The sequence below is a fragment of the Schistocerca nitens genome, chromosome 11, assembly GCF_023898315.1.
Source record: "Schistocerca nitens isolate TAMUIC-IGC-003100 chromosome 11, iqSchNite1.1, whole genome shotgun sequence".
Lineage (NCBI taxonomy): Eukaryota > Metazoa > Arthropoda > Insecta > Orthoptera > Acrididae > Schistocerca > Schistocerca nitens.
The window spans coordinates 156,817,886-156,840,716 of record NC_064624.1 but is presented as its reverse complement, the minus strand read 5'-3'; the positions used below and the strand labels follow the sequence as shown (position 1 = coordinate 156,840,716).

At 43.9% G+C, this 22,831-nt stretch overlaps 1 protein-coding gene across 1 annotated transcript; it reads left to right on the top strand.

The window, feature by feature from the left end:
- The first annotated feature begins 3,858 nt into the window (after nt 1–3,858).
- LOC126212733 (serine/threonine-protein phosphatase 6 regulatory ankyrin repeat subunit C-like) lies at nt 3,859–16,696 on the top strand. The gene is made up of 2 exons (XM_049940143.1): nt 3,859–4,130; nt 16,231–16,696. Exons 1-2 carry the CDS (start codon nt 3,859–3,861, stop codon nt 16,694–16,696), a joined length of 738 nt encoding a protein of 245 aa, XP_049796100.1.
- Nucleotides 16,697–22,831: the final 6,135 nt, after the last annotated feature.

The following is a 22,831-nucleotide window of genomic DNA, read 5'->3' as shown; positions in this document are numbered from 1 at the left end:
TTTAATTAATTAACAAATTTCCAAAGTTTTTTCTATAAAGTCAATTTCCCACAAAATAAAATTTTCAGTACATATACCTCATTATATCAGAATCTATCATAGATAAATGAATGAAAATTTCAGACTCTGCACAACACAAAAATCCACCTCTGGTGCTACATTCATTAATATTCCCCCAATAGGAAGTTCACAAAAAAATATTTTCTGAAGAAAAACTTAATATTTTTTGTATAAAATTAAAAAAAAGTATTTCTTAAAAACTATAAAATGGAAAAAGTGGATTTTAGTACAGTGGACTCTATTAGAATCATGTAACATACAGTAAAATACACTCCTGGAAATTGAAATAAGAACACCGTGAATTCATTGTCCCAGGAAGGGGAAACTTTATTGACACATTCCTGGGGTCAGATACATCACATGATAACACTGACAGAACCACAGGCACATAGACACAGGCAACAGAGCATGCACAATGTCGGCACTAGTACAGTGTATATCCACCTTTCGCAGCAATGCAGGCTGCTATTCTCCCATGGAGACGATCGTAGAGATGCTGGATGTAGTCCTGTCGAACGGCTTGCCATGCCATTTCCACCTGGCGCCTCAGTTGGACCTGCGTTCGTGCTGGACGTGCAGACCGCGTGAGACGACGCTTCATCCAGTCCCAAACATACTCAATGGGGGACAGATCCGGAGATCTTGCTGGCCAGGGTAGTTGACTTACACCTTCTAGAGCACGTTGGGTGGCACGGGATACATGCGGACGTGCATTGTCCTGTTGGAACAGCAAGTTCCCTTGCCGGTCTAGGAATGGTAGAACGATGGGTTCGATGACGGTTTGGATGTACCGTGCACTATTCAGTGTCCCCTCGACGATCACCAGTGGTGTACGGCCAGTGTAGGAGATCGCTCCCCACACCATGATGCCGGGTGTAGGCCCTGTGTGCCTCGGTCGTATGCAGTCCTGATTGTGGCGCTCACCTGCACGGCGCCAAACACGCATACGACCATCATTGGCACCAAGGCAGAAGCGACTCTCATCGCTGAAGACGACACGTCTCCATTCGTCCCTCCATTCACGCCTGTCGCGACACCACTGGAGGCGGGCTGCACGATGTTGGGGCGTGAGCGGAAGACGGCCTAACGGTGTGCGGGACCGTAGCCCAGCTTCATGGAGACGGTTGCGAATGGTCCTCGCCGATACCCCAGGAGCAACAGTGTCCCTAATTTGCTGGGAAGTGGCGGTGCGGTCCCCTACGGCACTGTGTAGGATCCTACGGTCTTGGCGTGCATCCGTGCGTCGCTGCGGTCCGGTCCCAGGTCGACGTGCACGTGCAACTTTCCGCCGACCACTGGCGACAACATCGATGTACTGTGGAGACCTCACGCCCCACGTGTTGAGCAATTCGGCGGTACGTCCACCCGGCCTCCCGCATGCCCACTATACGCCCTCGCTCAAAGTCCATCAACTGCACATACGGTTCACGTCCACGCTGTCGCGGCATGCTACCAGTGTTAAAGACTGCGATGGAGCTCCGTATGCCACGGCAAACTGGCTGACACTGACGGCGGCGGTGCAGAAATGCTGCGCAGCTAGCGCCATTCGACGGCCAACACCGCGGTTCCTGGTGTGTCCGCTGTGCCGTGCGTGTGATCATTGCTTGTACAGCCCTCTCGCAGTGTCCGGAGCAAGTATGGTGGGTCTGACACACCGGTGTCAATGTGTTCTTTTTTCCATTTCCAGGAGTGTATTAAGGTCCTGCATCAAACAGTTTTTTTCAGAAATGGGTCAAATACTTGACTAAATTAACATGGGTTAGATAGGCAGGGTGCGGTCCCCTTAAACACAGGCATGTCCTGGATGACAACCGCATTTCGCTCCAACATACCATTGGTGCGAAGTTACGAATGTTCCAAAATTATTTGACCAGACTTTGTACGTTGTTCCTAAATAAATCAGCAATAATTCGTTATAAGAAAAGTCCATTTTAACCCTATCATCTACTAGATATGAGCGGTTAAAAACAAAGGGCGTTCAAAAAGTTTTGCACAGTCGTCTCTAATTTTTTTTATTTTTTGCAGGAGAATGAAATTTTTTGTTCAGAAGATAGGTTTTTCAGGGCACAAATATTTAGAAAATTGTTTCAAGCGCCGCCATTAACGCGAGCCATCATACCTTCAAAGTCAGCAGGGAGACAATCTGCAGCTGCTCTAATCGCGTCGTGAACTATATGGGCTCCATATCCAATCCCGGTGAGTTGCGACTGAGTGATAGATTGAATTTTGCTTAAACATTATAACTCCCTTTACTATTCTATCCTCCAAAATTGCAGTTAGTATTATTTTCACAAAGTGCCACTATTTTCTTACTTTAAATCATTGGACGATAATAGCTCCTTCAAATAATCGACAAAAGTATCCGATGTTTCATCAGGCTGCTCCCTAAACTGTACATTAATTGAAAGAAACGTTGTACTAAATTTTAATTTTCGTGAATTTTTTTGTGAAGAAGTTTCTAAGAGTTAAATGTGTAAAGAAAATTATGTGAAACAAAATGAAGGAGGCACATTCGTTTCTCTAGCGATATAAAAAAGCGGAACGCGGCTTTTTCACTCTTTCTCTCCTCTGTCCTCCGCTACCGAGATATGCTGTGCACGTGCCATTTGTGTAAACTCTACGCTTTTGTTGAATAATGACGGTACCTTGATGTTTAGTAGCCGTGTTTCATTTGAAGATCGCTTCCCTTGCTATTCATGACACATGTGATTTTACTACGCAACTGTTTCGTCCAGTATCAGGCAGCATCGAAGAGAAGTTCGTGGCGCATTCTTTGGTGGCCACGGCCGAACACTGTTAGTGCTTATTCGGCATTTAATGGATCAGATTGTATTTCCTGCGTCCCTGAGGTCATTTGTACCGATCTTTTTCTCTCAAAATCCGCGCGCGTGCATGTGTGTGTGTGCGCGCGCGCGCTGTGTGTGTATAAAGAGCCGGATGCAGGATTCGGGATACAAACATATCATCAAGAAAGAAATCCGGACAAGGAAATGGATGTGGACTAATGGCTGAGGCAGTTCGGCAGCGGCGTAGCGTTCGGGCGTGACATTCAGCGCTCCGATTCCAGCAAACCAGCTACAAAGTGTCAAGTAATTTCAGTCGGACTGTAGTAGACGTTGGAATATTGGTGATCGGGTAGTGTAAATGACCACTTGATGGAGAAATTTACATCTCGAAGTTTTTCTTTTTTCTTTTTTTTTTTTGGTAATATTTTATATTGGAGTCAGTGATGGCTCATAATAACATTTCTGCAGTTACCTCGCAAACATCCTGTTTACGACCCATGTTTGTTCCATCATTTTTGCTTTAGTTGTGCAGTTAGACAGTGTTACTTTTTACTTCCATTGCAATACACCCTGTATGTATGATTATAAACATTTTTTTAGAACAGTTTTTAGAAGTCTTAGCAAATACATTAAATGGCAATGGATTGTTTCGTTTCTTAGTATTTCGTAACGCAATAAATTTTCGAAATTCATTTCTGTTACGAAACAACCCACTTCGACGATCACCAGATTTGTAATTATTTTTAAAGGTCTTACCATGAGGCGAAAAATTTGTGTCAGAGGGAGACGAACTTTGAAGCCAAATGAAATGTTCTTGCTTGTTGAGAGAAATATTCTCCAACCGTCCCTGGGAATGCTAATTACGAAGTCCGCCGTCTCCAGACCAAACGTCAGATCTGGCGGATGCCAACAGTGAAGAGTTCCCGGCGTACGGAAAGGTTTCGTACATGCGAGTGAGTGTATACGACTTGCGGATGCCGGTATAGCAGTTCCCTACACGCGCACACCTGACATGACGGAGTGCCGCTGCTGGCACGACATCGCGGCTACTCAGTGTACTACCCGTCCGACAGATGGCACCGGCTGCGACATGCGCCGCTCGCCACCTCCTCAGTCTGTCTGGCTCCCTGTCTCCGCAGTCGCCACGACGCGCTGGCACATTCGAACACTTGGTACCACGCTTCTTGCTGCAGTGCAGGCAGCCGACACGGTTTTATCACAGAGCCTCGGTGAACGACGCCTTCGACCGCCAGCATGTGAAGACAAAGCCGCGGCGCGCTGGGTGTGATGTCACCCAGGGCGTTCCACGTTTGGCGCGGCGCTGAGTCTGGTGGAGTTTGGCACCCGACTTTCGAGAATATTTTTTTCCGAGTGCTATAGTTCTAGAGTTCCCTGTAAGTAATTTGAACAGTTTGCAGAATTTCGCGAAGAACGCAATACTTGGGAAAATTTTAATCTTGTACAAAAAAATTAATTGCCAGACTTTCAACAAACATTAATAATCACGATTCTAAATAGCTCCCGAAGAATTCTACACAAAATTTAATGAGTTTTTCGTGCAGATAATGTTTATGAGATAATTCCAATCACTACAGAGAATATACGAATTCCCTAGTATTCTGATGACAGTTCGGATCACAATTCTCGATACCATCCCAAGAGTTTTATCGAAAAGCTAAACGTAATTTCTTCCAATAATGTGGGACCCACTTCACTAACATATATAGCTTTGCGATCGGAAACCGACCTTCGCTAGCCCAGCTGTGATTGGTGCATGCACTCATCGTGTCGACTGTATCCGACTGCAGACAACCATAGCAACCTAAAGGTAGTTGTCATTTTTTATCTACTTATTACGTTTATTACAACCACTTTAATTTAATTCGACACTTCTTGCTACTGCTGAGCACCGGTTTTCAAGATAGCTTTCTCTATAATGTGGTTTCACGGCCTCCTGTTACTTCAGTGTTCGATACATACAGGGATTTTCCAACATTAACAAGGCACACGATTTTTATTCTACACTGCGTCGTGCAATTCAGGTACCTTTTGTACCTTCAAACGTTCATTGTCAGGCTTGGAAAGCAAGGATAGGGGTAGGACCTCGTTCGCTTACAGGAGATAAAAGAATAACAGACTCACGTAGTTTCATCGAATAATTTACCTCAGGTCAAGAGACACAAGCTTATTGCAGTGCCATTCATTAATAGCCGGAAATGATCTCCACGGTGAGAATGTGAGCTCCTGCTAACGTGTATCCCGCTTATGTTGCTACAGCTGCCAAAGAGTGTCGTTTCGTGAAGATAACTCTGGGCCAGATTCTTAGATGCTAAGAGTGTGTGTATGTGCGTCTGTGAGAGTGTGTGAGAAAGAGACGGAGAGGGGGGGGGGGGGGGGGGAGGGCGGAGAGAGACCTAGGTGCGAATTAAACTACACTGAAACGCCAAAGAAACTGGTATAGGCATGTGTATCCAAATACAGAGATATGTAAACAGGCAGAATTCAGTGCTGTGGTTGGCAACGCCTATATGCGACTACAAGTGTCTGGCGCAGTTGTTGCATCTGTTACTGCTGCTACTATGGCAGGTTATCAGGATTTAAGTGAGTTTGAACGTGGTGTTCGGTGTACGAGTGATGGGACACAGCATCTCTGAGATAGTGATGAAGTGGGGACTGTCCAGTACGACAATTTCACGAGTGTACTGTGATTATCAGGAATACAGTAAAACATCAAATCTCCGACATCGCTGCGGCGGAAAAAGATCCTGCAAGAAGGGTACCAACGACGACTGGAGAGAATCGTTCAACGTGGCAGAAGTACGACCCTTCCGCAGATTGCTGCAGGTTTCAATGCTGGGCCATCAAAAAGTGTCAGTGTTTGAATCATTCAACGAAACATCATCGATATGGGCTTTCGGAGCCGAAGGCCCCGCTGTGTACCCTCGATGATTGCACTACACAAAGCTTTATGCCTCTCCTGGGGCCGTCAGCACCGACATCGCAATGTTCATGACTGGAAACGTGTTGCCTGGTCGGAAGAGTCTCGTTTCAAATCGTTGTGTAGAGCGGATGGACGTGTACGGGTATGGGGGCAACCTCACGAATCCATGGAGTCTGCATGTCAGCAGGGAACTGTTCAAGCTGGTGGAGGCTCTGTAATGGTGTGGGCTGTCTACAGCTGGAATGATATGGGACCCCTGATACGTCTAGTTACGACTCTGGCAGATGACGTGTACATAAGCAACCTATCCTATCACCTGCATCCATTCATGTCCATTGTGTATTCTGACGGACTTCGGCAATTACAGCAAGATAATAAGACACCCCACACGTCCAGAATTGCTACAGAGTGGCTCCAGTAACACTCTTCTGAGTTTAAATAATTCCACTGGCCACCAAATTCCCCAGACATGAACATTATTGAGCATATCTGGTATGCCTTACAATGGGCTGTTCAGAAGAGATATACACTCCCTGGTACTCTTAAGAATTTATGGACAGCCCTGCAGGATTCACAGTCAGTTCCCTCCAGCACTACTTCAGACATTAGTCGAGTCCATACCACGTCGTGTTATGGCACTTCTGCATGTTCACGGGGCCCTTATACAATATTAGGCAGGTGTCCCAGTTTCTTCGACTCTTCAGTGTATAGGCAAATGTTCTTAGCTCTAGGAAATACTTTACTTCATAGTTTTGAGGTCCTTATTTTTGTTTACAACACATCGTTCAGGAACAAACTTTTGCATCGTCTGTTGAATGATACTTCCACGTAATAGACCACATGACTCTGATAGACACTACAAAGCACAAAATCGCTGCTACAGTAAGCTGCTTCTACACTCTTGGAAATGGAAAAAATAACACATTGACACCGGTGTGTCAGACCCACCATACTTGCTCCGGACACTGCGAGAGGGCTGTACAAGCAATGATCACACGCACGGCACAGCGGACACACCAGGAACCGCGGTGTTGGCCGTCGAATGGCGCTAGCTGCGCAGGATTTGTGCACCGCCGCCGTCAGTGTCAGCCAGTTTGCCGTGGCATACGGAGATCCATCGCAGTCTTTAACACTGGTAGCATGCCGCGACAGCGTGGACTTGAACCGTATGTGCAGTTGACGGACTTTGAGTGAGGGCGTATAGTGGGCATGCGGGAGGCCGGGTGGACGTACCGCCGAATTGCTCAACACGTGGGGCGTGAGGTCTCCACAGTACATCGATGTTGTCGCCAGTGGTCGGCGGAAGGTGCACGTGCCCATCGACCTGGGACCGGACCGCAGCGACGCACGGATGCACGCCAAGACCGTAGGATCCTACGCAGTGCCGTGGGGGACCACACCGCCACTTCCCAGCAAATTAGGGACACTGTTGCTCCTGGGGTATCGGCGAGGACCATTCGCAACCGTCTCCATGAAGCTGGGCTACGGTCCCGCACACCGTTATGCCGTCTTCCGCTCACGCCCCAACATCGTGTAGCCCGCCTCCAGTGGTGTCGCGACAGGCGTGAATGGAGGGACGAATGGAGACGTGTCGTCTTCAGCGATGAGAGTCACTTCTGCCTTGGTGCCAATGATGGTCGTATGCGTGTTTGGCGCCGTGCAGGTGAGCGCCACAATCAGGACTGCATACGACCGAGGCACACAGGGCCAACACCCGGCATCATGGTGTGGGGAGCGATCTCCTACACTGGCCGTACACCACTGGTGATCGTCGAGGGGACACTGAATAGTGCACGGTACATCCAAACCGTCATCGAACCCATCGTTCTACCATTCCTAGACCGGCAAGGGAACTTGCTGTTCCAACAGGACAATGCACGTCCGCATGTATCCCGTGCCACCCAACGTGCTCTAGAAGGTGTAAGTCAACTACCCTGGCCAGCAAGATCTCCGGATCTGTCCCCCATTGAGCATGTTTGGGACTGGATGAAGCGTCGTCTCACGCGGTCTGCACGTCCAGCACGAACGCTGGTCCAACTGAGGCGCCAGGTGGAAATGGCATGGCAAGCCGTTCCACAGGACTACATCCAGCATCTCTACGATCGTCTCCATGGGAGAATAGCAGCCTGCATTGCTGCAAAAGGTGGATATACACTGTACTAGTGCCGACATTGTGCATGCTCTGTTGCCTGTGTCTATGTGCCTGTGGTTCTGTCAGTGTGATCATGTGATGCATCTTTCCCCAGGAATGTGTCAATAAAGTTTGCCCTTCCTGGGACAATGAATTCACGGTGTTCTTATTTCAATTTCCAGGAGTGTATATCCTTACATTTGTCCTCTAGCCATTCCTGTAAGGATGCCATTCATGTAAGGATGTAGAAGATATATCACTAGGTGGTAACATAGATAATACCTACAGGAAAATTAAAGATACCGTTTGAGAAAAGAGAGCCACCTGAATGAATATCAAGAGCTCAGATGGAAAACCAGTCCCAAGCAAAGAAGGGAAAGCAGAAAGGTGGAAAGAGTATAAGGAGGATCTATACAAGGGAGACACACTTGAGGGCAACATTATGGAAATGGAAGAGGACATAGAGGAAGATGAGAAGGGAGGTATGATACTGCGTGAAGAATTTGACAGAGCACTGAAAGACCTGAACCGAAACAGGCCCCAGGAGTAGACAACATTTCGTTTAAGCTACTGATAACCTTCAGATAGCCAACCATGACAAAACAGATGCAATACCCTCAGACTTCAAGAAGAATATAATAATTCCAGTTCCAAAGAAAACATATGCTGACATGTCGGAAAATTCCTGAACTATCATTTTATTAAATCATGGCTGCAAAATACTAATACGAATCATTTACAGAAGAATGGAAAGCTCGTACAACCCGACCTCTGGGAAAATCAGTTTGGATTCTAGAGAAATCTAGGAATATGCAAGACAATACTGATACTACAACTTCCTGTAGAAAATAAGGAAAGACAGGCCTACGCTTATAGCATTTGTAGACTTAGAGAAAGTTTTTGACTATGTTGACTGGAATACCCTCTTCCAAATTCTATGGGTGGCAGGGGTATAACACAGGGAGCAAAAGGCTATTTACAATTTGTACCGAAATCAGATGGCAGATATAAGAGTCAAGGGGCAAGAAAGGGAAGCAGTGGTTGAGAAGGGAGTGACGCAGGGTTGTAGCCTGTCCCCAATGTTATTCAATCTGTATATGAGAAAGCAGTAAAGGAAACGAAAAGAAAAATTTGGAGTAGGAATTAAAATCCATGGAGAAAACTTTGAGGTATGCCAATGATACTGCAAAGCATTTGGAAGAGCAGTTGAATGGAATGGACTGTATCTTGAAAGGAAGATATAAGATGAACATCAACAAAAGCAAAACGAGGATAATGGAATGTAGTCGAATTAAATCAGGTGATGATGAGGGAATTAGATTAGTAAATGAGACACTTAGAGTAGTAAACGAGTTTTTCTGTTTGGGAATCAAAATGGTTGAAGTAGGGGGGATATGAAATGCATACTGGCCATGGCAAGAAAAGCGTTTCTGAAGAAGAGAAATCTGTTGACGTCCAGTATAGATTTAAATGACAGGAAGTCCTTTTCTGAAAGTATTTGTATGTAGCATAGCCATGTATGGAAGTGAAACATGGACGAGTAATAGTTTAGACAAGAAGGGAATACAAGCTTTCGAAATGTGGTGCTACAGAAGAATGCTGAAGATTAGATGGGTAGATCACATAACTAATGAAGAGGTACTGAGTAGAATTGGGGAGAAGAGGAATTTGTGGCGCAACTTGACTAGAAGAAGGGATCGGTTGGTAAGCCATGTTCTGAGGCATCAAGGGATCACCAGTTTAGTATCGGAGGGCAGCGTGGTGCATGAAAATCCTAGAGGGAGACCAAAAAATGAATACAGTAAGCAGATTCAGAGGAATGTAGGTTGCAGTAGTTGCTTGAAGATGAAGAGGCTTGCACAGGATAGAGTAGTGTGGAGAGCTGCATCAAACCAGTCTTAGGGCTGAAGACCACAACAACAACAACAACAGTAAGCTGTTAAAGTCCCCATTGACATTGGAGATAACATAGTGTCGAGTATAGACTCCTGATCACAGCTAGCACAAGTGTGCAGATGACAAGGATCCTACAGTATATGCGGCAAGGAAAACTAATACTCTTTTGGCAGTGGTGGGGCCTGAGGTTGGCGGTAATGTGCCGCCGAAACTGATCGTATGACAGAGTAAAGACTTTCTCAAGATACAGCCATGCTGGTGCTTTTCCTCATTTTTTGTGCATGTTGGATATAAGTGGGGTGAATACGTTTGTCCTTGACAGCTCCTACAAAGACGATACTCAGGTGAGCTGCTTTAATTTTTTGAAGAAGCTTGCGAACTCGTTGGTGACTCCACAGATAGAAAGCAAGTCGTCAAATAGGTATACCCCATGAGCTTCGTGCATCCATTCATAGCGTTTTGAGTGTAGCAGAACCAAGACTAGAAGTCACTGAAGAACGTAAAACATGCTCCACTTGTGACCCAAAAGAGAAGAGAAAGACGTCTTATATTTGTCGTTGTTGCAAGGAGCTAGTATAGTTTGATTTTTCTACAAAAGTTTCCAGCGAGTGCAAAGGAAATCTCTGAGAAGGAAACCAAAAACCTGAAAAGTACTAGTGTAACTTTGATATTTTGGAATGTTATATGGGAGTTTTTATATTTTTATTTTTACAGGTACGACAAACAACAAAAATAAGGCAAGAAGTAAAATTTAGTGTGCAGGGCATTTGCGTTTTTATATCATTAACATTGTTTCCATTTTGTGCAGCTTTTTTTTGTTCAAATGCGTTTTTTTATAAAAATAAAGTGGAAAACGTATTTGAATATATTTTTGTGTGATGTTAATGTAACCTGTTACATAAAAAACTGAGTTATTTTACTGAAAATTGCTAAATGCAGTTTTTATAGTTATTTAAATGTAACGGTCTGTCAGACCTCACCTGGGACAGAGTGTGACAAAAAAATTACCCGGGAAGCTAAAGGTTAGTGAATTTATTTCTTAAATCTAATACGTCTGTACCCTCGAGTGCTGCAGACAAACGACTTTTTTTTCTGCGAGTAAAGACATTTTGTCTCCAAAACGAGCCTCGTTCTCTGATAAAAGTGTTGAGCGTCATGAAGGTAAATATGCACCTTACTTCTCCTGTATTTCATTCTCCCCTGATTTAAATTTGATAAGTAAATAATTATAAAACTAAGTGATAATATAATTAAACTATTCTTCATTTATCTTTGATGTCCTACAATAGCCTCCCCAACCGAACGGTTTCGTTTAAGCAATGGTCATATGCTTCTTTTGTCTTGCTCATTTCGCTACACCCAGGACATAAAGAATACTTATTATGTATTGGTGCTCAACGATTAACTTTATCTTCCGATAAATCTCCTGCAAAGCAACGCCACAGTCTAATAACTACAATCACGACACCCAGGTGCGAAAGTTGTTACCGTTTAACAGCTGGAGCGACATTAACGCTCCAAACAGTGAGAAAGCAGTCAGTCACATTTGTCGTAAGGGTAATGTCTGTTTTTCGTTATTTTCTACTTAATTAACGGAATAGTTGTTTTATTTTTACATTCCATGCGTTAGTAAGTGAAACCACCCTGTTACAATTATTAGAAACTTAGTCAGCCGGAGTCGTAATTTTGAAATGAGAATTAGTATGAATGTCGTGTAATAAATACACATACCAAAAAAAGTTTGCATCTCCCCAGTTCCGAGAACTCCTGAAGATAGGCGTTGGCTGTGGATATTGTATCACAAGCACAGTCACTTTGACTATTACTAGTTAGTAGGGTCACTAAACCCACCCAAAGATGTAAACAACCATGGATGATCAGCACCTACTAGACGGCAGGGGTCCGACATCAGATCAGTTCGTCATTCCACTAGGAAGTAGGTACATGGCTCATCTTGTCTGTAGTCCAACCGTGCCTAGACAGTCAGTGCTGCAGTTCGAGCGCGTCCGCATTGTTACTTTGTTCCAGGAAGGGCTCTCAACAAGGGAAATGTCCAGTCATCTCGAAGCGAACCAAAGCGACATTGTTCAGAACTGTCGATGACACGGCTTGCTTAGGCCGCCCAAGGGCTACTACTGCAGTGGAAGACCGCTACCTACAGATTATAGCTCAGAGGAACCCTGACAGCAATGCCACCATGTGGGAAAGGAAGTCGAAGGGAACAGAGGTCAACGGGCGGACATAGATGGTGGCGCAGGTAATGGTAAGGCTGGGGAAGAAGAGACTTAGGATCAGGTGTTCCATGGTGTCGGGAAGGAGGGGTCGGAGCCGAACAGGGATCTAGCAGTGGTGGCCAATGGCTACCCCACCACGCACTATCGGGAGGGAATTATCGGAGCGGTGAAGGAGGCAGGGTGTCATGTGTGCGGTATGTTGGGGCTGGAGAAGGGTTTCATTCAGGAGGAAGGCATCCACGCGGTGGGTCGTGAGGGTATGCATGAGGAGGTTCTTGTTAACGGGAAGGGAGCGGATATTGTTGAGCAAGATATGGTGCTCTCGCGCCATGGTGGGAACTTAGACAAGGGTGTTGAGGTGGTAGAAGGTGAAGTGGGTCTGGTTATGGAAGTAGGTGGCATAGGTATTAAGGTGGAGCGGGGGATGAGGGAAATTTGTTGGAGGGTGTGGGGCCACTAAAATGGATGGACGTTTTGAAGGACGATGGTAATAAATCTGATGATGTCCTCGGCAGTGGGGGGGGGGGGCAAGGGAGTTCTCAGGAGGAGTGGGGGCATCCAGAGGGTGGACAGGGATGGTGAGTTCAAGAGTGGAGGGGGGTCAGGCCTTGCACCTACCCCACCCCACCTACTCCCAGTGTTACAGGAAGGGGGGGACTGTAGGTTGGGACACTTCCGGAGGAAGTGCACTTCCTTACAGTGTGGGCAGACAGGGACCTTGCGGCACTGTGATGTTTGATGTGCGTTATGACGCAAGCACCTCTGGCAGCGGACAGATTGGGGAGGGGATCAGGAGGGGTCAACTTTATGCCGGTGGTGGAACATGAGGCACCCTCTTTTAGGAGAAGGTCGATGGAGGGGCGTGCTCAGAGAAGACCCGCAAGAGGTGGGTGGGGCCAGTAGGATTGTAGATTCGACAGGCGGCACACACGTCCAGGTAGGGATGTGCCTGGAGCTCCACCAACACCTCCTCCTCTGTGATCTTCGGACTAAGCCGAGTGATCACAGCGGTGAGTGTCAGCAGGTGATGCGGGAGTTGCGGTTGGCGGGAAAAGGAAGGTGGAGGAGCTGGGGTGAGGGAGGCATTGGGGCCAAAACAGGCAATAGGGATTCGGGAGGGGATGTCGGTATGGAGGGTGGGGCTAGGGGAAGTGATGACGACGGAGTACCTACGGGGGGTGAGGAGGGAGGTAGTGGCTCCCAGGAAGTGTTTGCTTAAGAGCAGGGTGAGGTTCTGGGCCTCCGGGATGGTCAGGTCCAGATTGGACAGGAGGTATTTATGGGAAGGGGAGGGAGAGGGGGGAGTAGAAGAGGCAGGTGGGGAGATATCCATGGCATCTGGGGGGGAGATGGAGGGAGAGGTTGCTGCTCCCAGATCTTCTGGACATGACGATCTGCCTAAGCAGCCACGGTCGATTTCGTCGCAATGACTGTCCTGGAGTACAAATGGTAACAGGAGATTCACCATATATTACACTTTTTAGGCAGTTTCCAGAAATTACGCGACAGTCAGCCACACTTGCATAAGTATAACTTAATATAGTGCACCACATACTGCTGACAGTACTTCAAAACAAATGTAACTCTACATCCAGATGTGTCTCTGTGACACAGTATACCTCTAGGAAACAGATTCGAATCAATGTAGGTCATATAAATCACCAACTAGATTATGTTCGATGGTATTATGTGGACACCAGCTGTTAACATAGAATTGCATGCTGACCAGACAAATCAAAGCCAGTTGTTAGGAAGCAATTAGTAATATGATGATAATCAGAGAGAAATTATACAAGATTTAGTTAACTCCATGTCTGCAATGCTCATCAAGACATTTAGTAGATAAGAGGCTACATGGAACTGCATGAGGGAAACACTGAGATTATATGAACATACACACACATCCAGTTGAGGCACACTCTTCATCTAATGGCTCTGAGCACTATGGGACTCAACTGCTGGGGTCAACACTCTTCATCCGAATTGGACCAGTTAATCTTAATTCTTCTTTTGAATTCCTGAGTTTCAGCCATTTCCTGTTAGTACTTTTTTACGAATTCATAGACACAGTAATTTAGATATAGTAGAAATATATATCATAGTAATATATATCAGTGCAGTGTTTTGAACTGATTGATTGTTGTCGAGGAAGTTCGTATGTGTGCAGTTTTTAAGCAAAACTGTAGAGAAAACGATAAGAGAAAGCGAATTTTCAATGCTTTGAAACATTCTCTTACAGGAATTGAGACTGTCTCGATATTCATCCATGTGTTTATTTGTCGCCGAATCCATAAGTCATCATTATGCACACTGCCATGAATGGGAGAACTGCTGATCACCAAACTAGTTTGTACGCCTTCTCCTGCCATAATTCCTCAGCGTGAAGGGTGAAGCTGTCCTTAGTCCACACTTCTTGCACACCCCCAAAGTTTGGCGTCACTGACAGTCCTAGTAAACATGCATATGCGTACAAGAATGGCCTCCCACTGTAGATGACGTATGTGGCTGTTCAGCAACAGATTTAAAGCACAGAGTTCCCCTCCTCTCAATAGCAAGATACACAGAGCCACAGAAGCACCTATGCGAATGTCCCAGCATGCTGAATGTAGGCTTCCCATAACTCAACCATCCAGACCGTGTGTATAGTGCTAGAGCAGGGGGCTCTTGCATTCGAATCAATTGTGGAATTTTTGCAACAGTACGGGTAATGACATATTAATGTGTACAGTGCTGTAGGTATCCAATACCTTATTAGATCTGACGCCAAGCGGTATGCTTTTAGTATTAATGTTTAACATTTCACTGATTAAGAGAACAATCTGTCAATGCTGAAGAGTTCTCCCCTGCTGGTATTTATATGAACTATAATTTCTCAGTCTATTACTGTCATCCAAATTGTGACACGCATAGATCATGAACGATACAATTTACTTACGAAAATACAGTTAAATTTTATTCTGAATGGTGCACGATTTGAACTGCAGAAACATGGAAACATATATTGCATTGTTTTTTAAATATTGCAGTGCTATAAGAATTTCATCTAATTCTGTGATCTTGACTATGAGTAATGAGCTCAGACTGTCTCTCATGTAGGGTTGGTTGTGTAGATGTGTCTTTATCATTTTGGTTTGAATTAATGAATGATATGCAATTCCAAGTATTGAAACATTATTCTAGCATCATAGTAGTGTCCCCAAAAAAGTACTCGAAAGTTGATGTTTTGAAATTGCATGATTGTAACCATGGCCTACAGAGAAGATGTTCAGACAGGACATTGAGACAACTACAGAAGAGATAAAATAAGCAATGATTGTACAGGTAAGAATGAAGTGCAGTTTGGTAGAACTTACCTTCATGGTTCATTCATTGTAGCCCTCGATGTACAACTTCCTGCAAACTACTACTTCACAGTCAGTGTGTCTGCTTTAGTAATGCATCATACATAGCAAGAGCTTGTCGTTTTAAGGTGGAAAACATTACATGCTGATGAGACAACCAGATGGTAGTTAAAGTGCTGGTTCGAGATAATGCAAAGTATAAATGAGAGAATGTAGACTACATGTGTTTCGGCATCACTAATCCAAAGTTTGTAACTGATTACCATTACAACAGCAATGGTGACAAAAACAAATATCGATGTCTGCATGTGAGTCACTTGGGTTGCTCCATACCTGGCCAACTCTTGTTATGGATTTGGCTTACACTTGTATGACCACTTGTATGACTTGGTTGTTTTAAAACAAAGTATTACCACTGTTAGTACTCCATGTGAAATGCAGGTCTTTGTGAACCAATTCACACTCCATAGGCAAATGATGGCGGTGTAGCTCCATCAGCATTACTCTTAGGAAAGCACTAAGAGGATCAGAAACAATTCCAGTTTGTTGGCTGCTCGTATAATCATTAAAAATTAACATAGAATGATCTGTGACGAAATGTGACAGCAATGTTGGTTATGAGATGAAATTTAAGTTTTTTTCGATGGAATGTTGGATGAAGACTTTGATGAGAGGAGTCTGCTATACTGACTTTCAGAGTGTTCTATGAAATAGAAGGAAAAAATCTAGATTTCTAATTTGTCACTATATTCAAAACTACACAGTGTCACTTCTAATACAGTTTTCTCCATTTCGTATGTGTGATTACAGTAAAGTGTAAGAATCTCGATGTTTTGTGCAGGACACTTTCTCGAAAGGAGAGAGGTAGCAGGCTGATCCAGGCAGCTAAGCAGGGAGCAGTGGGGGAGATGCAGGCACTGTTCACAGCAGGGGCAGACGTGGGGGCTAGGGGCTCGGAGGGGACGACTGCTCTGCACTGGGCAGCAGTGGAGGGACGCGTCGAGGTGGTGAGATGTCTGGTAGAGGGTGGAGCACATGTGGACGCCAGGAGCAACTCGCAGAACACGCCTCTGCACACAGCCGCAAGGAATGGCCATGCAGCTGTGGTTCGCCTGCTGGTCGCGGCCTCAGCTGACCTCAACGCCAGGAATGAGGATGGGCAGACGCCGCTACACAGGGCCGCTTTCTATGGGCACCCAGAGGTTGTGGCTGTGCTGCTGGAGGCAGGAGCTGACAAAGGAGCGAGGATGACAGTGGGGCCACCCAACGTCATATCGCCAGGCAGAAAAACAATCAGTAGTTGGTAGAGATGCTGACGTGAAACTTCCTGTAGTATGAACATCTGGAATAAAACAATTACAGCTTCAGTAAACGACTTTTCGTTATTTTTATAATAAAAAATACAAAAAAGTAATCCTACCTACATTCATTTATACCGATCATTGCATACATAATAGAAGTAATTGCACCAGTTACACCACAACGAGAGTGTCACTGAACAATATAAGTAATGTTTCTTTTAAGGAAAGAGTCTGCGCTTAATTTCTCTAGATAATTTTGCAAAAAAATAATCAACTACTGAAAAACATTCCATTTAATACCAGTAAACACCAGTTGTCTGTCTTGATTTTAAATATCTCCCTGCACATAAAATGTTCAGGCAACTGTTTTGAATGCAGCTGGGTGAGATGCTGAATACACTCTGATGATTCAGTAAGTGAACACCCAATTTTCAAGGTAAAAGCGCAAAATATCAATGGCTGTTAAACCTATTTGGATCCCTGTAGGTCATTGTAACCAGTCCTTTACATTATTTGATTATTGAAATGTGTTTGGTACGAGCATGTACAGTGCTATATTAATCTAGTGTAAACTGTACCAAATCCAGATTACTCCCATATGAGCTTTGTCTTTAGAATGCATCTCAGACAGAATTTACCATGCTTATGGTTCAATAGTTTGTTAGTTTACAATGTGACATTGGTAACAGTAATAATTCCACATCATAGGCCTATAATCTGGAGTCGTATTATCAGTTTACATTTAATTAAAGAGAATCGAAGAGCCATCACAGATAATCCCATTCTCACACATTTGAATGCTTCAGTTCCATACTAACTTCTCTGAGGTAAAATCTATCTTCACTGCCACATTACAGGACCCTACAGCAAACTTTCCAGCTTTTCACATTTCTCAAAGTCTTCAGTGTACGTCGTACTATGCATCGGGAACGTAACACTTTACATAATTACTCTGTAGATACAATCAATGTACAATTTGCGAAAATAAATACAATAGTAAGTAGTTCAATGGTCATCAACGGGAATGAATGTACAATTTGCTAAAATAAATACAATAGTAAGTAGTTCAATGGTCAACAAGCGGAATTAATGTACAATTTGCTAAAATAAATACAATAGTAAGCAGTTCAATGGTCACCAGGGGACTGTCGCTAACAGGAAAGTAGTAACTACAGACTATCTTATGAGCCATAATGCAACAGCAGTTTACATAATCCTACTCTAACTTAATAAATTTAGTTGCAGAATCTTGGTATAGTCAAACAGACTACAACACAATATGTGCCAAACATTAATTTTATTTACCGTAAAACAGTTGAAAATGTGACCAGAAGCAAATATAATGTCAGATATGAAAACTAGCAGATGAAAAAATAAAACTTACATCCTCATAACGTTGTCATATATACTTACAGCCATCAAAAGAAAACTTTCTTGAGAATCGAAGTTGCAGTTGAGACAGGAGGTATGTCGTTAACTGTGACCGCCGTAAGAAGACAGCACGTATTTCACAGCACTGCACTCGAGATGTGACGCACATTGGTCACAATCGTCAAGTCAGGCAGTAATAAAATTCATAAAAGTACAAGAAATAAATTTCTTTACTTTGTCCCACAAATCAAATAACTAATTTTAACTGACAGTATTAATTTTTCAGGTGGAAAAGTGTTACTTTAATTAACTTAAGTGTAGGTATCAGAGGAGAGAGCAGATAAGTGCGTGGAGTACACTGAGGGCCTCTATTAGGGGAAGGACTTTTCTGATGACGTCATAGAAAAAGAAAGGGAAGAGATAGGAGAGCCACTGTCAGAATCAGAATTTAAAATACTTTTGGAAGACTTAAAATGAAATACAGCAGAAGAGGTCGATTACGTTCCCTTGGACTTTCTGAATTCATTAGAAGTAGTGGCAACAAAACGATTATTATAGTACAATGAATGAGACTGGCGGTATATCATCAAACTTCCGGAAAAAATTCATCCATTGGACACCACGTCCAGCCATCCTGATTCGGCTTTTCCATGATTTCCCTAAATCGCTCCAGGCATATGCGAGGATAGTGCCTTTGAAAGAGCATGGTTGATTTCCTTCCCCATCCTTGAACAATCAAAGCTTATGCTCCATCTCTAATGACCTCTATGTCGATCGGGCGTTAACCCTAATCTCCATTCCATTTCTCTTTCCGAACATTCACAACTAGGGTGAAATTCGGTGACCTTTATGGCCAAGTTAGCGTTTGGCAAACACGAAGCCAAGCTGTAGAAACTCTCGTCATGTTCAGGTGGGCATTGTCTTGCTAAAATGTAAGCCCAGGATGTCTTATCATAAAGGGCAACAAAACAGGTTGTATAATATCGGCTATAGGACAAATGTATGAATGTAGAGGCGTATATCACTAGAGGTAAGATAGATACTGCCTAAAGGAAAACTAAAGAGACCTTTGGAGAAAAGAGAACCCCTTGCATGAATATCAAGACCTCAGATGGAAATACAGCTCTAAGCAAAGAAGGGAAATCAGAAAGGTGTAAGGAGTATATAGAGGTTCTATAGAAGGGCGATGTTCTTGAGGACAATATTATGGAAATGGAAGAGGATGTAGATGAAGATGAAATGGGAGATATGATACTACATAAAGAGTTTGACAGAGCACTGAAAGACCTAAGTCGAAACAAGGCCCTGGGAGTAGACAACATTCCATTAGAACTATTGATAGCCTTGGGAGAGACAGCCCTGACAAAACTAGACTTGGGAGAGCCAGCCCTGACAAAACTCAACCATCTGGTGGGCAAGATGTATCAGTGAAATATCCTCAGACTTCAAGAAGAATATAATAATTACAATCTCAAAAAAAGCAGGGGCTGACAGATGTGAAAATTACCGAACTATCAGTTTAATAAGCCACAGCTGCAAAATACTAACACGAATTCTTTACAGACGAATGCAATAACTGGTAGAAGCTGACCTCGGGGAAGATCAGATTGGCTTCCGTAGAAATATTGGAACACGTGAGGCAATACTAACCCTACGACTTATCTAAAAAAATAGATTAATCAAAAGCAAACCTAAGTTTCTAGCATAGAGAATGCTTTTGACAATGTTGACTGGAATACTCTCTTTCAAATTCTGAAGGTGGCAGGGGTAAAATACAGGGAGTGAAAGGCTATTTACAATTTGTACAGAAACCAGATGGCAGTTATAAGTGTCGACGGACATGAAAGAGAAGCAGTGGTTGGGAAGGGAGTGAGACAGGGTTGTAGCTTATCGCCAATGTTATTCAATCTGTATATTGAGCAAGCAGTAAAGGAAACAAAAGAAAAATTCAGTGTAGGAATTGAAATCCATGGAGAAGAAATAAAAATTTTGAAGTTCACCAATGATATTCTAATTATGTCAGAGACAGCAAAGGACGTGGAAGAGCAGTTGAACGGAATGGACAGTGTCTTGAAATTAGGATATAAGATGAACATCAACAAAAGCAAAACAAGGATAATGGAATGTAGTCGAATTAAATCGGGTGATGCTGAGGGTATTAGATTAGGAAACAAGACGTTTAAAGTAGTAAATGAGTTTTGCTATTTGGGGAGCAAAATAACTGATGATAGTAGAAGTAGAGAGGACATAAAATTTAGACTGGCAATGGCAAGGAAAGTGTTTGTGAAGAAGAGAAATTTGTTAACACCGAGTATAGATATAAGTGTCAGGAAGCCTTTTCTGAAAGTATTTGTATGGAGTGTAGCCATGTATGGAAGTGGAACATGGACGATAAATAGTTTGGACAAGAAGAGAATAGAAGCTTTCGAAATGTGGTGCTACAGAAGGATGCTGAAGATTAGATGGATAGATCACACAACTAATGAGGAGCTATCGAATAGAATTGGGGAGAAGAGAAATTTGTGCCACAACTTGACTAGAAGAAGGGATCGATTGGTAGGACATATTCTGAGGCATCAAGCGATCACCAGTTTAGTATTGGAGGGCAGTGCAGAGGATGAAAATCGTAGAGGGAGACCAAGAGATGAATACACTAAACCAGGGCTTAACAACTGGCCGATTTTGAGCGCGAGTACTCGCGTCTGCTCAGGCACGTGCTCGCGAGCAGGTGCAAGGTCGGGGAGTAGGGTGGGAGGGGAGGGAAGGGAAATGCGCGCGCACGTTTGAATAGGGCCGCAACGTGCCTATTGAATTCGCGCCGACTGTGTAACGTTTAAAGTACTACGATCAGCTCTTAACAGTCACTTCGCTGGTTAAGAATCATCTCAAGTCGCCGTTGTGTAACCCCAACCGTGCTTTCGCAGTTCAACCCCCATTGGGAGGAATTGTATCTGTTTACTGAAAAATATGGTGTTGCAAAATGTATAGTATGTCACAAAACGCTGAATTCTTTTACGAAATTTAATTTGCAGCGACATTATATGTGGTACCACGCGAAAGACTACGGACGTGGAAAATGTGATTGACCAGATCGTGCTCAGGAAGTTTTTAAACTTAAAAGGAAGCTATCCAAAGAAGATGTGGACGACGAAGAAAAATCAACTGAGGTAGCTCTCAGAGTGGGTTACAAAATTGCTTTGCTTTTAGCAAAATCCCTTCGCCCCTTAACTGATGGCGATTTAATAAAAGAATGTTTGGTAGTTGCAGCGGAACATTTGTGTCCATCTCAAGTTGAACAGTTTCGGATTGTGCCATTATCTAACATGACCATTATGCGTCGCATACAGGACATGGCAGATGACGTCCAGAGCCAGCTTGCAAATATCTATAAAGATTTTATGGCGTATTCTCGAGTTCTGGACGAAAGTGTTGATATCACTGGAACAGCGCAGCTTGCCATATTTATTAGAGGTGTTAATAGAGATCTTCAGGTGAGGGAGGAGCTCTTCGATGTAGTAGCAATGTAGAACACTACAACCGGAGATGATATTTTAAGTAGTGTTGAAGAAAGTGTTGAAAATATAGGATTGTCGTGGAATTATTTAGTTTCAGTGTCTACAGATGGTAGAGGCATACACTAAGCTAATAAAATTATGTGGCACGTGTACATTCTCCTTTATTTGTTTCACTTGTCGCAGTAATAATTCGTGAGTGATATCCGTGCAGGTGGCCGCGGATTTACATTGACTGGCGGCAGCTGTTGTGTGCCCCACGTGACTCTCCCCACTCTCCGCTCTGGTCCGGTAGTGGGGGTAGCGTACTCGCGCTGCTCCATGCTCGCGCCTTGCTGCTCACAGCTTGCTCCGCGAGCACGTATGCTGTGAAGCCCTGCACTAAACAGATTCAGAAGGATGTAGGTTGCAGTAGGTACTGGGAGATGAAGAAGCTTGCACAGGATAGAGTATCATGGAGAGCTGCATCAAACCAGTCTCTGGCCTGAAGACCAGAACAACAACAACAATATCGGCAACATAGTTTGTGCTGAAAGGGTGCCGTGGATGAGTACAAAAGAGGTCCTGCTATGAGAAGAATCGGCACCTTCACTCCAGGTAGTCGATTCATACGGCTGGCAACAGTGAGGTTGGTATCCCAAGGCCGTCTGCAGCGTCTCCAGACACGTCTTTGGACTGGAATCCGATAGCTGCAGTAGAATTGTCTTTCGTTATGGTTCCTCTTGTACTGAGCCCCAGCGGCCAGCAAAGACGTGTCTAGAGATGCCCCAGGGAGTGGTGGAATATCAACATGACTGACGCAGGAGTCATCCTCGGATGTTACTTCATTTCATAGCAGAACCCCTCAGGAGGACATCCAACAACTTTGTCTATCAATGACAAGCTGACATGCACAATATGTAAAGGTCTTTGTCTTGAATAAATCATACACTTTTTCTAAAATTGTTATAATAAATTTGAATTTATTTGTCTGTACATGTACATCACATTTATCGATTTCCGTCCCATTCGAATACTTCCTCCGTGCTGCGTCCTTTTTTTGTTTTCGTCTTAGAGTGTACCTTGACATTAAAAAACGATTTCGATAATAGCCACAGCAATGTTCATTAATCAAAGTACCGTCATGTGGGATACACTACTGCCCATTAAAATTGCTACACCACGAAGATGACGTTCTACAAAATGGTTCAAATGGCTCTGAGCACTATGGGACTCAACTGCTGAGGTCATTAGTCCCCTAGAACTTAGAACTAGTTAA

Excerpts from the sequence above, each read along its gene's own strand:
- LOC126212733 (XM_049940143.1), top strand. The coding sequence starts at position 3,859 with ATGACGGAGTGCCGCTGCTGGCACGACATCGCGGCTACTCAGTGTACT. Across the intron at positions 4,131-16,230 it reads AAAGCCGCGGCGCGCTGGGT|GACACTTTCTCGAAAGGAGA; the intron begins GTGATGTCACCC and ends TGTTTTGTGCAG.